This window comes from Myotis myotis, unplaced genomic scaffold, assembly GCF_014108235.1.
Source record: "Myotis myotis isolate mMyoMyo1 unplaced genomic scaffold, mMyoMyo1.p scaffold_m19_p_10, whole genome shotgun sequence".
NCBI classification, from domain to species: domain Eukaryota; kingdom Metazoa; phylum Chordata; class Mammalia; order Chiroptera; family Vespertilionidae; genus Myotis; species Myotis myotis.
This window is the reverse complement of record NW_023416314.1, coordinates 48,456,575-48,471,598: the sequence shown is the minus strand read 5'-3', so window position 1 is coordinate 48,471,598 and position 15,024 is coordinate 48,456,575. Positions and strand designations below refer to the sequence as shown.

General features: G+C 37.0%; 1 protein-coding gene across 8 annotated transcripts in view; it reads right to left on the bottom strand.

Moving 5' to 3' along the window:
• Positions 1 to 15,024, bottom strand: part of USP47 (ubiquitin specific peptidase 47) — a 99,257-nt gene that overhangs the window by 14,414 nt on the left and 69,819 nt on the right. For 5 of the 8 annotated variants that reach the window (XM_036325400.1, XM_036325396.1, XM_036325393.1 and 2 more), the window contains 7 exons: positions 12,935 to 13,066; positions 12,412 to 12,488; positions 11,817 to 11,872; positions 9,323 to 9,435; positions 8,487 to 8,591; positions 6,290 to 6,497; positions 3,520 to 3,635 (listed from right to left, as the gene is read on the bottom strand). In XM_036325400.1, coding sequence (XP_036181293.1) covers positions 3,520 to 3,635; positions 6,290 to 6,497; positions 8,487 to 8,591; positions 9,323 to 9,435; positions 11,817 to 11,872; positions 12,412 to 12,488; positions 12,935 to 13,066 — 807 coding nt within the window. The remainder of the gene's footprint in view (positions 1 to 3,519; positions 3,636 to 6,289; positions 6,498 to 8,486; positions 8,592 to 9,322; positions 9,436 to 11,816; positions 11,873 to 12,411; positions 12,489 to 12,934; positions 13,067 to 15,024) is intronic. The other 3 variants (XM_036325398.1, XM_036325399.1, XM_036325397.1) reach the window with 2 other exon arrangements.

The following is a 15,024-nucleotide window of genomic DNA, read 5'->3' as shown; positions in this document are numbered from 1 at the left end:
GAAGAGAGAAAATCATTGATTGGCTGCCTCCTGCACACCCCCTCCTGGGGATTGAGCCTGAAACCCAGGCATGTGCCCTTGACTGGAATGGAACCTAGGACCCTTCAGTCCACAGGCCAAAGCTCTATCCACTGAGCCAAACCAGCTATGGCTTGTTTAACTTCTTGACTTTTGATGGGTTCTTTTCTATTCTGTGAATAGTTAATAGTTTTACTAAATCAATTTTTTTCTGTGTAAAATGAGATTTAATAAATTAGGTAAAATTTAAAGTTATTTTAGAATTCCATATCCTTAATTTTTGATGTTATTTTATGAATTTCACATGAACAGATCAAAATAATTTACACTTTAAAAAATATAACTGGTTTTTAATACAACAAATGATAACAATTCTTAGGCAGTCCAGTTTAAACACTGTATTTCTTGGCACAATGTTTTGTGACTGCTTTATCCTCTATAAACATATTTTCCCCCAGCAAATTATTAGCTTCTTAAGGAAAGGGAATGTTGTGTGTTTCTTTTGTATTCTACTTCAGTGCTTATACTTTAAACTGTAATACAGAGCAATTACAGTAATGTAGTCTTTTATGAGCAATTTAATAATTAAATATGGCTTTACAATATGATTGGTTTTCTTTGTTACTCTGACAAAATGTTAGAAGTCATTGTTTTTTAACATAATATTTAAAATCCAGCTTTTATATATAACTTCACAATTTTTTTTCACAAAGCACTTGTTTGTTTAATTAACATTTACAACAACCTGTTAAAAGAAACCCCAGGTGAAATAAAAGACAAGGTTACTATAAGATGAATGACTGAAAACTGAACTCAACTTCTTCACTTGTGACTGCTATACAATTTCCACTACACCAAGGGATCTTAACTTGGGGTTTAGAAACACTGCAAAATTTTGCCTGTGTTTGTGTGCTCAGTGGTCGATAGAGTACAGGAGACTTGAAAGGATAAGTATTTCTCTGAAATGAACTAGTAGTTTTGTTTTTTGTCCAAGGAAATGTGAACGTTTTCATCATCATGTTTTTAAACTTAGAAATTCTGAATGAGCTTATGTTCTTTATCATTAACTCATCTAATGTGGCCAATATTTACTCCATCACCTTCCCCGACCTTATTCTTTTATTTCTATTAATATAATACTACCTTTGTGATTACCCAAGTTTAAAACTCCTCAGGTCATCTGTGCTCCCGCCTTAGTCCAACATTTACCAATCACAAATCCTACTTCTATTTATATTATTATTAAAATCTATACCTTTTCGAATTTCTAGTCAGATTCCATCACCTGAATTATTTCAACAACTGCCTCATCTACATTCCTGACACCTCTCTCAATCTATTTGGAATACTAGTCTAATGTAGGCAGACTTAACATTCTATAGTAGAGCTCATCACATCAATGTTATACTTAGAAAAAGAAACCAAAAAACCTACTTTCTATTGCCTACATCAGATAGATCCCAAACTTTATGTTTACTATTTAAAAACCCTCCATAAGCCCTAGCTGGTTTGGCTCAGTGGATAGAGAGTCAACCTTTGGACTAAAGAGTCTCAGGTTCGATTCCAGTCAAGGGCACATGCCCAGGTTACGGGCTTGATCCCCAGTAGGGGACGTGCAGGAGGCAGCCAATCTATGATTCTCTCTCATCATTGATGTTTCTATCTCTCTCTCCTTTCTCTCCACCAAACCAGTATTATATGAAATGCTGAAAGGTATTCTTTAAGAAGAGGAAGAAGAAGAAGAAGGTAAAGATAAAAATTATAAACAACAAGTACATATGTATCAAGTGAATCTAAAAATCAAGTGAATAAAAATCTGATGAACAGAATAAACTGGTGAATATAATAGAATCAGGGGCATAGAAAGGGAGTGGACTGACAATTCTCGGGGGGAAAGGGGTGTGGGGGGTGCAGGAAGAGACTGGACAAAAATCGTACACCTATGGATGAGGACAGTGGGGGAGGTAAGGGCAGAGGGTGGGGTGGGAACTGGGTTGAGGGGAGCTATGGGGGAAAAAAGAGGAACAACTGTAATAATCTGAACAATAAAGATTTAATTAAACAATAAAGATTTAAAAACCCTAAATAAAGATTTAAAAACAATAAAGATTTAATTAAAATACATATATACATATATATATGTGTATATATATATATACATATACATATATATATATATATATATATACACACTAGAGGCCTGGTGCACAAAAATTTGTGCACTCGGGGGTGGGGGTGGGGGTTCCCTTCAGCCCGCCTGTGCCCTCTTGCAGTCTGGGACCCCCTCGGGGGATGACCACCTGCTGGCTTAGGCCTGCTCCTCGGGGGATTGGGCCTAAGATGGCAGTCAGACATCCCTCTGGCAGCCCGGCAGCCCTCGGGGGATGTCCACTTGCCAGAGGCTCCCACCACCACTGCTGTACTGGCAGCCATCAGCCTGGCTTGGGGCTGAGCAGAGCTCCCCCGTGTGGGAGCAACTGACCAACAGAGGGCAGCTCCTGCATTGAGCGTCTGCCCCCTGGTGGTCAATGTGAGTCACAGTGACCAGTCATTCCCAGTCTTTCTGCTGTTAGGGTCAGTTTGCATATTACCTTTTTACTATATAGGATAGAAGCCTGGTGCACGGGTGGGGGCCGGCTGGTTTGCCCTGAAGGGTGTCCCAGATCAGGGTGGGGGTCCCGCTTGGGTGCCTGGCCAACCTGTGTGAGGGGCTGCTGGCTTTTTTCAGGCTGGCCACACCCCCTTTAGGGTGGGGGTCCCCACTGGGGTGCCTAGCCAGTCTGGGTGAGGGGCTGAGGGCCGTTTTCAGGCTGGCCAGCGACTGAAGCTCCCAGCCTCTCCTTTTTTTCTTTTTTTTTTTTTCCTGGGATTTATTTACCTTCTATAATTGAAACATTGTTCCCATCACTGGCGCTCCCAGCCGGCTGAAAGCAGGTATCTGGGGTTTGTTTAGCTTCTATAATTGAAACATTGTTGCTTTGGGGCTCAGAGCCGGGCTGTGGCAGGCGGGGAACCTTGGCTTCCTCCATCACTGGAGAAAGCCTCATGTTCGCTTCAGCTGCATGGCTGCCAGCCGCCATCTTTGTTGGCAGTTAATTTGCATATTGCCCTGATTAGCCAATGGGAAGCGTAGCAGAGGTACGGTTAATTACCCTTTTTGTCTTTTATTAGATAGGATATTTAAAAAATAAAAAAATAAAATAAAAACCCTGCATGAAATAACTGAACTTACATTTTTAGGCATGTATTTTACAATGATCCATCCAAACACACATGTCATTGTTTACATACTTGCCTCACACTTTCTTACCTCGATACTTTGGTCAATCTGTTTTTTCTATTTGAAGTGTCCCTCTGTCCTAACTATAGTTGTCTCCTAGCTATCAATACTGGCTCCCTAAAGTAAATACTGATTCCTATATCTTACTCATAACTGTATCACAAAGTGCTCTGTACAGAGCAGGCACTCAACAATAGTCACTAACCAATTTTAAAACTTACCTTTGAAATAAGTTGTTTGAACTCTGTAACTGTTTGATTTAAGTAAGCACGAACAGTGACAGGTGCAGCCACAGATTCTGCCTTTAGATCAACAACATGAACTTTCACCATCACTTCTGTCACATTTGGAAAAAATAAAACGTAAGTGGAGGTTATTTTTTAAAATGTATTTCACATGAATAATGAATTTTTACTATGTTTCTACTAAATGGTAAAGATAACATTTGTTCTAGTTATCAAAATGGTAGATGTATAATGTTATACATGTATAACACATGTTAAAACTTCTTTCACAATTTGTCACTTAACAAGCAAACATATAAAAAGATATAGAAAAGAGTCTAATAAGAGTTCCAGATCTCTTTTAAAAAATGACAAAAGTAAAAATGTGGTTTTTAAAAATACATGCTTTGTTTCCTTATAAAACATAACAACACTGTCAAATTTCTTAAGTATATTAAAGTATGTATCCAAATTTCCAAAATACAGACCCAAACCACAACACTAAATAAATATAAATAACTAGAAAATGCAAAACAAATAGTAAAGGGGACACAGCAGCCCCACTTGCTTTTGAACAACCTTCATTAAACCATTCAAGATTTTGTTTATGATCAAATAGTATTTTCTATATCCTATGAAAAAGTCCTACCGAAAAACTGTTTTGGTTTAAAAGTTGTTTTTTTTCACTTAAATTCTTCATATTACAATTTAATCCCATCTTCTCTGCTTCTGTTTTCAGGAGATCACATATAACTAAACTTTTAATCATCAGAAAAATAAATGATCTTCAAACAGTACATTTAAGATAATTATTCTCTAGCTTAAGTGATTTAATCTCTTGTATGTAGTTTATGTCAATCCTCAATTTTTCCCATGTTGCTAATCTATATCTGATAAAATATTCTGAAGTTTTGATTATTAATGAACTAGAGGCCCAGTGCACGAATTTGTGCATGGGTGGGGTCCCTCAGCCTGGCTGGTGATCTGGCTGATCAGGGCCGAGGGAAGTTGGCCAGGGGGAGGGGCCACTGGAGGTTGGCTGTAGGAGCACACTGACCACCAGAGGGCAGCTCCTGCTTTGAGTGTCTGCCCCCTGGTGGTCAATGCGCATCATAGCGACAGGTCGTTCGGTCGCTTAGGCTTCTATATCTATATATCTATATCTATATCTATATCTATATCTATATCTATATCTATATCTATATCTATATCTATCTATATCTATACCTATATCTATAGATAAAGGCAATTAGCTAGCCTGGCCAGTGCGGCTCAGAGGTTGAGCATTGATCCAGGAACCAAAAGGTCACAGATTCGATTCTGTCAGGGAACATGCCTAGGTTGCGGGCTTGATCCCCATTGGGGGCCAAGCAAGAGGCAACCGATCAATGATGTTCCTCTCTCATCGATATTCCTCTCTCTCTCTCTATCCCACTCTCTAAAGTCAATAAAAATATATTTTTTAAAAAGGTGATTAGCTATAAGTTTTACAATTCACACTCACATTTAGAGTTCTCTTTTTAAAACGTGGTTTTACTGCTGACTCCTATTATTCCTTAATAATAATTTTTGCTATCTAGCTCAAAAATAATCGGCAAGAAAATGCTCTAAAAGGACTCTTTACAGATCAGGCAGAGTCTGACTGAAGGAGCCCTTGAAAAAAATACCACATGTATTTTACTTTGGAAAGAGGAGTCTTCATTAAAATAAAAGGAGGTGGATAGGATACATAGAGGAACAGAATTTGAAAGGGTAGAAGTAGTTTTGTAAATTCAACTTTTAGGAATAAAAGTAGAGAACATAAACCTGATTTCTGATTAACAACCAACCCAAGGGAATTAGGGTCAAGACAATAACAATAAAAATTTGGCAAAAGTTTTTTAAACATTTTAATTCTGCCCTACTTATTACAGTTTACATATAATGATGACTAGAAAATTTTGGATGTGTAAAAGAAAAAAAAAAATTTGGATGTGTAACTGTCTTTAGGGACAATTTAGGGTTATGGTATTTTGCTTTCTAGGTCAGTCTGAAAGAAAAAAAACACCCTCATATACTGAGAAATGTGATAAGATTTAATAAAAAATAGAAAAAGCTGAAGTCTCTGGAACTTGCAGAAATGACGAGGATGGAGAAAAATAAAAAATGCTGGCAGTGCCCGGCTGGTGTAGCTCAGTGGTTGACCACCAACCTAAGGAGGTCTAGATTCAATTCCTGGTCAGGGCACATGCCCAGGTTGCTAGCTTGGTCCTCAGTAGGGGGCATGTAGGAGACAGCCGATGAATGATGCTTTCTCATCATTGATGTCTCTATCTCTCTCTCTCTCCCTTTCGCTCTGAAATCAATAAAAATATATTTAAAAAAATGTTGACAATGATTGATTATGAAACCATCTTTTCAAGGAGACTCTAAAAAACACTCTACCTGTAAGACTTTATGGAAATAAACACTTTTTGGTCCAGGGTCTTCTTGGTAAATAGGGGTGGGGGAAGGGAAGATTATTCAATACTGAAGAAGAAAAATCCCACCGGACACAGTAAACCAGAAGTTTAATTGTTTTTTTCTTTTTTTAATTTTGTGTCTATCTTCTTGAAAGCAATCAATAATTTAATTCCTAGCTTTAACCTGACTACTTCCCAACCTATCTCATTTATTTTAAGAACATAAAATATTTAAGAACATAAAAAATTAAATTTATTTCTATAAACAAAAAACTTTATGAAAAATTTAAGTCCAGTACTACTCATAATACTGCAAAATTCCTTACCCCCAGGTTTATAAGATTGAAAAACTTGATCAGGTTTTCTTGTCTCCAACAGCAGATCAAACATATATGTTGACTTGACTCCACCTAGTAGAAGTCCCATTGGTGTATCTTCTTCTCCTTCATATGATCTTTCAAGATAATCATGAAACTCATCATATTTAACAAGGCGACAACAATCCACAGGTATTACCTCTTCCAAATCCATCATCTAAAAGAAAACCCCCCCAAAAAAATATTTTAGTCTGATGTGTAATTATACTCACATTTAGAGCTCTCTTTTACAACATCTCTTAATAGGTCCTAACAAACAATAATATCCATATGTTTATGATTTGCATCAAAGCTCAAAGAAATCAAAGTTAAAGGCACAAGTTAAACACTATCCTAATATATAGCGAGCCAGGGTCTGTAACATCCAAAACGACCAAACAGACGACCGAACGCCAGGCTGTGTGTGCAGCAGGCTCAGGTGGGCGGGGACTGGTGAGCAAGCTGAACTGCTGACCTCTTGGTCCCTCCTGGGACATGGGCGCCATGGCAAGCCAGCACTGACTGTGGTTGCCACAGTGACCTAGCACTGACTGCCACTGCAGTGGGCGCTACAGCAATCCAGCACTGACTGCCAAGGTAGGTGTGATGTGATTGGTTGGGGGGCCCCACCATCGCCCCAGGATCGCCTCGCAGAGGGAGGCCCACGCCACTGCCCAGCGGCGGTGGGGGGGCCTCCCTCTGCGGGGCAATCAATCGCAGGGCGCCCGGACTGTGAGAGGGTGCAGGCCGGGGTGAAGGACCACCCCCCGCCTCCGGCCGAGTGCACAAATTTCGTGCACTGGGCCTCCAGTTCTATATAATAAAAGCCTAATATGCTAAATGCCTGGTCAACAGGTTGGTTGGAGAAAAATTACCAATCAAAGTGTAATATACTAATGATATGCTAAGGCCGCGCAACCGCTTGCTATGACATTCACTAACCACTAGGGGGCAGGTGCTCTGACCAGTAGGTTAGCTTGCTGCTGAGGGCCAGCAGGTGGGGACTGAGCTAGACGGGCTGGAGACGCCCTGGAGCCCTCCCAAGGTCCCTCCCCGGCTGGCCAACCTCTTGCATCCCTGATCATGCACTAGCCTGGACTGCGCCCTCTCGCAATCTGGGATCCCTTGGGGGATGTCGGAGAGCTGGTTTCGGCCCGATCCCGCAGGCCAGGCAGAGGGACCCCACTGGTGCACAAATTCGTGCACCGGGCCCCTAGTCCTATATAATAAAAGCCTAATATGCTAAATGTCTGGTCAACCAGTTGGCCGTTCAACCAATCAAGGTAATATGCTAATGATATGCTAAGGCTGCTCAACCGTTCACTATGACATGCACTGACCACCAAGGGGGTAGACAGTTGACTGGTTGACCAGTCGCTATGCCGTGCACTGACCAGCAGGGAGCAGACACTCCGACTGGTAGGTAGCTTGCTGCTGGGGTCCAGCCGATTGGGACTGAGCGAGACAGGCCAGACACCCTGGAGCCCTCCTGTGGTTCCTCCCTGGCTGGCCAAACCCCCGCATCTCTTTCCAGCTCTGATTGTGTACTGGTGGGGTCCCTCGGCCTGGCCTGCACCCTCTCAAAATCTGGGACCCCTTAGGGGATGTCGGAGAGCCAGTTTTGGCCCTATCTCACAGGGGGAGCGCTGGTCAGCCAGAAGCTGGTCTCATGGCTGGCAAGAGCAGTGGCAGTGGTGGTGGTGGGAGCCTCTCCCACCTCCGTGGCAGCACTAAAGATGTCGGACTGATGGACATCAGTTGGACATTCCCTGAGGGCTCCCAGATTGCGAGAGATCGCAGGCTGGGCTGAGGGACTCTCCCCACTGAGTGCACGAATTTGATGTACCGGGCCTCTAGTTTTTAAATAATCACATTTCATTATCCCTCAAATCATACAACCTGTGAACTAATATATTTTAAAGACATTTTTTGTTTTAAAAAAGTTAACATTCTAAACTCTAGATGGACTCAAAATCATGTAAAGAATAAATAAATATTTTTGTGAGACTTTCTCAAAACCAACTATATTTCAAAGATTTAAATGGACTACCAGTGTGATTGCAAGTACTTATACTACTATTGACTATAATAAAAATTTTGGAAAATATGTTAACACTATTAACCCAAGATATCAATAATTAAATGCTAACAGTACAATTAAACTTACCTTGTAAGCCATTTCTACTGCTTCCTTTAATGTCTTATCTTTATGAACCTCCAATTTATTTTCCATCATGACTTGTTTCATAGGATGCAAACAGAACAGTTTTATCTAGAAATTGTAAAATACCATCATAACTCAGCAGGTCATGAGTCAAAGCTTAATTCTTTTGTAGATAGCATTTTTTCCTAATAGTAAAAAACTATAAATTTTTTTAAAAACATACATTGGGATCATTCTCTCTGGTGTCTCTTTTTCTCAATTAATAACTGATAGTGATTATGTTTAATATTATTAAAAATTGAAAGACATTAATTTTAACAAGTGTATGTTTCTTTTTAAGCATATACTATCATATTATACATAATCATTCCCTTACTGATATACATTCAAGTTGTTTCCAATTTTTCCCTACTATTGAAAATACTGTGATCAATGTCCTTGAGGTCACAATTCTACAGCATCTGCAATTATCTTATTAGGTAATATTTCCTTAAGAGAATTATATATAAAATAATATGAATTTATATTAAGATTTGATAAATTCTACTCAATACCTATGCAAAAAAGTTTTACAAATTTATTCTTCTTGTAGCAGAATGTGACAATGCTCATCTTATTATAACCTCGTCAGCACTGAGTATTATTACTACATGTTATTGTTTTTTTTAATGCATAACATAAAATCTTACCTTACTTTAGTAATATGGTTGGTTATACTCCTTAATGATCATGATAGCATAGCTGTCTACAGAATCAACCCAATTAGTTTGCTATGAGAATTGCAGTTAAGCAAACTGCAATAGCACTTTTTAATTAAAAATAAAATTATAAAATCTAACCTTGCATGTGTTACGCTCGATTTCTCGTTGCCTCTTTTCTTGTTCTTCCAATTCTCTCTCTCTCTGCACCAAATTTTTAATATGTTCTGGATATTCATCTACTTCTAGAAATTCTAATAATAATGAAAACAGGGTAAGACAGGGCCACTGAAATTGAGCTTCTTTTATTTAATTTTGTTCTACTAGTTTTCCATTGTATATAATTCTACTATCACTCTCATCAAAATATATCTCAATTACATGAATCTCTCAATTTGAAACATGAGCTTCTTCCAGACAAGGGTAAAGAGGTAGTTAATAGCCCTGACCGGTTTGGCTCAGTGGATAGAGCGTCAGCCTGCAGACTCAAGGGTCCTAGGTTCGATTCCGGTCAAGGGCATGTACCTTGGTTGCAGGCATATCCTCAGTGGGGGGTGTGCAGGAGGCAGCTGATCGATGTTTCTCTCTCATCGATGTTTCTGGCTCTCTATCTCTCTCCCTTCCTCTCTGTAAAAAATCAATAAAATATATTAAAAAAAAAGAGGTACTTAATAACATATGGTTACATCTCATATTTTAAAAAGTCATATATTTATCCATAATAGCACTTGGCTCTAGGCCAACTCTATGTAGATTAAGATTTTTAAAATAAAAAAGCTTCTCTGAAACTTGGAAATAAAACTATTTCTGATTTTAAGTTGTATTATCACCATAAATTATGTGACCCTGTGTAAGCACTTCTCCAGACCCTGGTTTCTTCAGCATATTGCTAGCACCTACCTTATCGTTATTACCCGGGATATAATAAAATGTAAAAATGCTATTGCTGCTTCTACTATTACAAATACTATTTATTTGTATATTATTCCCTAATACAATTATCTTTCCTTTGTTCTCAAAGCAGTTTTTTAGCTGCCTTCTAATCAAAGAATTTCATATGTAACTCAAAGTATTAAAAGTGACATTATGAGACTATGACACTACTTAATAAAGCCAATGATTATTAAGCAATAAATTAGAACAATTTATATCTTAAAAATCATGCCTCTGTGGAAAATAAAAATCTACTGCTCGTCGAAATGAGCTCTAATTCTAAAAATATTCCAGGTCATACATATAGCGCCCCCTGGTGCTTCATCACAAACCTAGAGCCGGGAGTGAATAAAGGGAAGCTGTTATTTATTGCTCTATTGAAAATATCTGGAATGCTGGGTGCTAAAGAGACACATGAACCACAATCCTGGCTCTGCATCCAGGTAGACTGGACAGTTACTTTTTGGGTTACATTGAATGATTACTTCTACTCTGAAATATTTGTTCTGAAATGATTTCTTGTTATAAATTCCTTTCTTTTCATTAATCCTACAGTAAATTATTGAAAAGCCACTATTTGATAGATCCTGGATTATACTGTTGGTGAAAAGATAAATAAGTCCTAAGTCTTGCACCAACTGAATTCAGAATTTAATGAGGGTTAAAAAAATGCAAATAAAACATTATACTGCTGAAAATAGATTTACTCATGGCATGGAAGTTTCTAAATAAAGAAAAATGTTAAAATTAATGAGAGTGAATATGTTATTTTAATTATAAAAAGAATATAAGCAAACATATCATCTGTGTATATAATTATGTTCATGTACAAAGATATATCTCTACCTATTTGCGTACTGCTTTAGCAGAGTAAAAGTTAGCAAGAAAAATGAGGAACTGTAATTTTTCAAAGTAATAATTACAAAAAAGAAAAAAAAAGACAACCTCACATGCTTTGTATACAGGATTATTTGGGGGAATTCTTAATAAAATTAAAATATAAAGGAGGCACACTAGACTTGTAAAACTTTACTTGCTTTTTAAGCGAATAGCAAAGACATTTAACTCTAGTTTTTAAGAATCTTTCTAGAGTGGTAAGTGAGAAGTTTACTTCATCTATGGTCCCCATGCAAAGCATATAGATATGAAATACCCCCTAAAATTATGAAAGAAAAAAAAAATAGCTACATTTGAGTTTTTACTATGTACCAGACATGATGTTAAATGCTTAAAATATGTTATCTCATGTAATTTTTTATACAACCTTATAAAATTATTCCCATTCTACAGGTGTGGAAAAATAAGACTTAGAAAAGATAAATAACTTGGTCTGGGACATGCAGCTGCTGAGTTATGACTGCTACACAGGTCTGGAGGTTATCATCACTAAACCAAACTCCGTATAATACAATCTTACTGCAAATAAATACCTGGTTTATTCCATGCAGAGTAAGTTTTGCCCTTTAATGTAGTAAAAAAACCCACAAAAACAGTTCATTTTTTCCCCAAATGTTTTTACCAGTTGGTATTATCTCACAATAGTCTTTATAATTAATTCTTCCATGCATAAAATAACTTAATTATCCTATCAGTTAAAAGTGGTTATCTGGGTTTGAAAACTTGCTTAAGAAATCAGTTTATCCTACAGATTAATATCAAATAATACTACAGATTAAAAGCAAATTAATGTATGTTAACATACTTGCATTTCTTGTTGGATCCTTCAGTCTATATATCAGCATATATGCATTTGTGGAGCTAGTAGAAATACAAAAAAGATTAATAGGGACAAAAAGTAGATTGTAAAAACTCCATTTCCTAGCATCAAATATTTATTAAAAATATTTTTTGTTGTTTCAAACAATTAGAAATCATGAAACTGTTCTTGAATAGGTTCAAATTTAAAACATTCTAGAAAAAAAATCTACTTTGCTTTTACTGATACATTTATGAGGAGATTCCATACCTCCTCTTGGTACACAGTAAGGTCTTCAAAAAAACCTGTGTCCTAGAATGATTACTATAATTAAGTCAGGAGTCAGCAAACTTCTTCTGGAAAGGGCCAGATAATGAAAGTATGATCTGTGTTGCAATTACCTAACTCTGCTGAGGTAGTGGGATAAGATCAACATAAAATATTTAAGCAAATGATACGGTGATGTTTCAATAAAACTTTATTTCCAAAAACTGGAAATAAACTGGATTTGACCCACCACTGGGTTAAACTTTCTTAATGGTGAAAAATATTGAGAAGCTGTTGTTAATTTATAGACACTAAAAATTACAAAGTTATTTACCTTGCAAAAGCACTGGAGTAATACCCTCTGCTTCCTGAAGATCCACCATGTGTTTTCTTAATGTCCTCTTGTGTTATCTAAAAAGTTGCCACATTATTAACTTTTTGGTAAAATTTATAATACCACTACCTTTATGGCAATATGTAACCCAATATGTAAATTTTTAACCTCAGAGTTAAATGGACCACACGTACCAATTCACAAAGTTTAATCATAATCAGCAGCTGCTAGTGACCACTTAGTTCTAGTGCTCTCAAATAGCCCACATGAAGGCTCATGACAAGAGGAAAATTGGGAATCTATCTCTGGAAACATTGAGCAAGCCCCAAAGAAACAAAACCAAGAAATAACAACAATTAACAAAGCAAGAAATTTACTGAGAGCAAAAACAAAATATTATTTGGAATGTGTCTTAAAATGCTTCACTGTACACATCCAGTCTCCCATTTCAATAAACCCAGAGATTGATAGAAACATCCCTGCTCTTCTTTTAGAATAATAATCTTAAAAAACCCCTCCTTACCCTGCTGACATGTTGATCATTGAAGCTGTACCACTGATCATCACTGAATGACTTTATACAAGCATAATAGTGACCACCAGCAGCACTCCCTGAATGAACCATAACGGAGAAGAGCTCATAGATCAAGGAATTCTAAGAGGAAAATATAAAGGTAACTCAACAAGAGGAAAAACACTTATTTATATATTTCCTATTCTCTATTAACACATAGTGAAGTAACATGTTAGTTGTCCTATATATTTATTGTAGGTTAATGTTCCTCTAAGATAATTAAAATGGCAATTCACCATATAATTTTATACACAAGCTTCACTCAGTGTATTCCTTCATATTTTAATTATACTATAATATCTGAAACTATGCATATAGAAATATAATTCATTTATGTAAAAAAGAAAACAATCTGAAATTTTAGAAGCAAGTGCCAAATATAACACTATTCTAATATGCGTAGTCAAGATCAAGAAATTTCAAATAACTTTTTTTATTCAAATAAGATTCAATTTCCGTTATAGAGGAGCTGAAGGATATAATGATTTGGAACATCTAATGTATTTATGTAATATCTGTGATACAGTGATTACTGATTTGATAGCTCTAAGGTATGCAAAGCTGTTCAACATTAGAAAATCAATCTATGTCAGCAATTTTAAAACTTTTCCATCTCATGGTATACATAAACTAATTACTAAAATTCTGTAGCACATCAAAAATATATTTTTTGCCAATCTGACACAAAAAAAAGTATGATGTTGATTCATTCACACGGGGCGGTTATTGTTGTGTTGGCTGTTTTTATTTGACAATCTAAGGGAAAAGAGGTGAGTGTCCCTGACTAGTCAGGCATCGCATGTTTTGAAAATTCTTGCAGCACACCGTTTGAAACTCGCTGATCTATGTAATCCACACCAAAGAAGGGAAATTACATGATCATATCAACTGACCCAGAAATAGCATTTGACAAAAATCCAATACCCATCATGATAAAAACTCTCAATAAACAGGAAGAGGGGAACCTCCTTAAATTGATAAAGAACATCAACAAATCACCTCTAGCTAATACCATAATTAAAGATGAGAGACTGAACATGTTCCTCGTGAGACTAGGAACAAGGCTAGCATGTCATTTGCCACCACTCCTATGCAACACTGTAAGGGAAGTCCTACCTGTTTTAATAAGACAAGGAAAAAAAAAAAGAAAGACATAATTGTCTATGCAGAAAAACAGGAACAGGGTTTTTTTGCTCTAAAGCCACAGTGTGCCAACCCTTGCTTGAATGTAATGTTCTTTGTACTAAATTGTAATGTGTCCTCTACATTATTCATTTCATTTATCTGTCTTGAAAGAAATAGGTAAGTTTAAAAGGTAAAGGATAATGGTGGTGAGAATATAGGTCTTCATCTAAAAATAAATTTATGCAAGTGAAACTCTATTCTCAAATACTGCCTAAAAAACTATATATATAATATACATGACTCTAAGACTGCGTTAGTGATCAGTCTTCATGCCAGTGATTCATATTCACACCATGCCTAAGATATTTGATCTGTAATTCTCTCCTCAATAAAGCAGATTATATGAATGTGAAAGAAATGTTTGATTAAAAATCACCTAGACAGTGACAAAAAAATTCTATCCTAGAGATTATCCAGCTTTTCAATTTTAAAATTATAACCCATGATAAAAATCCATAAATATTTTTGAAGTACCTTAAGGGCTATCATGAAGGTGGGGGTGGGAAGAGGGAGGAGACTGAGGGCTTTGTCTTTCCCCCACCTTAAAAAGATCAGTTCTATTACTGTTTGATAAAGGGTTCCACAGCCTGAATTTTAAAAATCAAAAGACCTAATGTTTTCATTTTGCTATATGAGAAAAGTCTGAAGATGTAAGATGTAGAGGCTTGCCGAACCGGTTTGGCTCAGTAGATAGAGCGTTGGCCTGCGAACTGAAAGGTCCCAGGTTCAATTCCGGTCAAGGGCATGTACCTGGGTTGTGGGCACATCCCCAGTAGGAGATGTGCACGAGGCAGCTGATCGATGTTTCTCCCTCATCGATGTTTCTATCTCTCTCCCTTCCTCTCTGTAAAAAA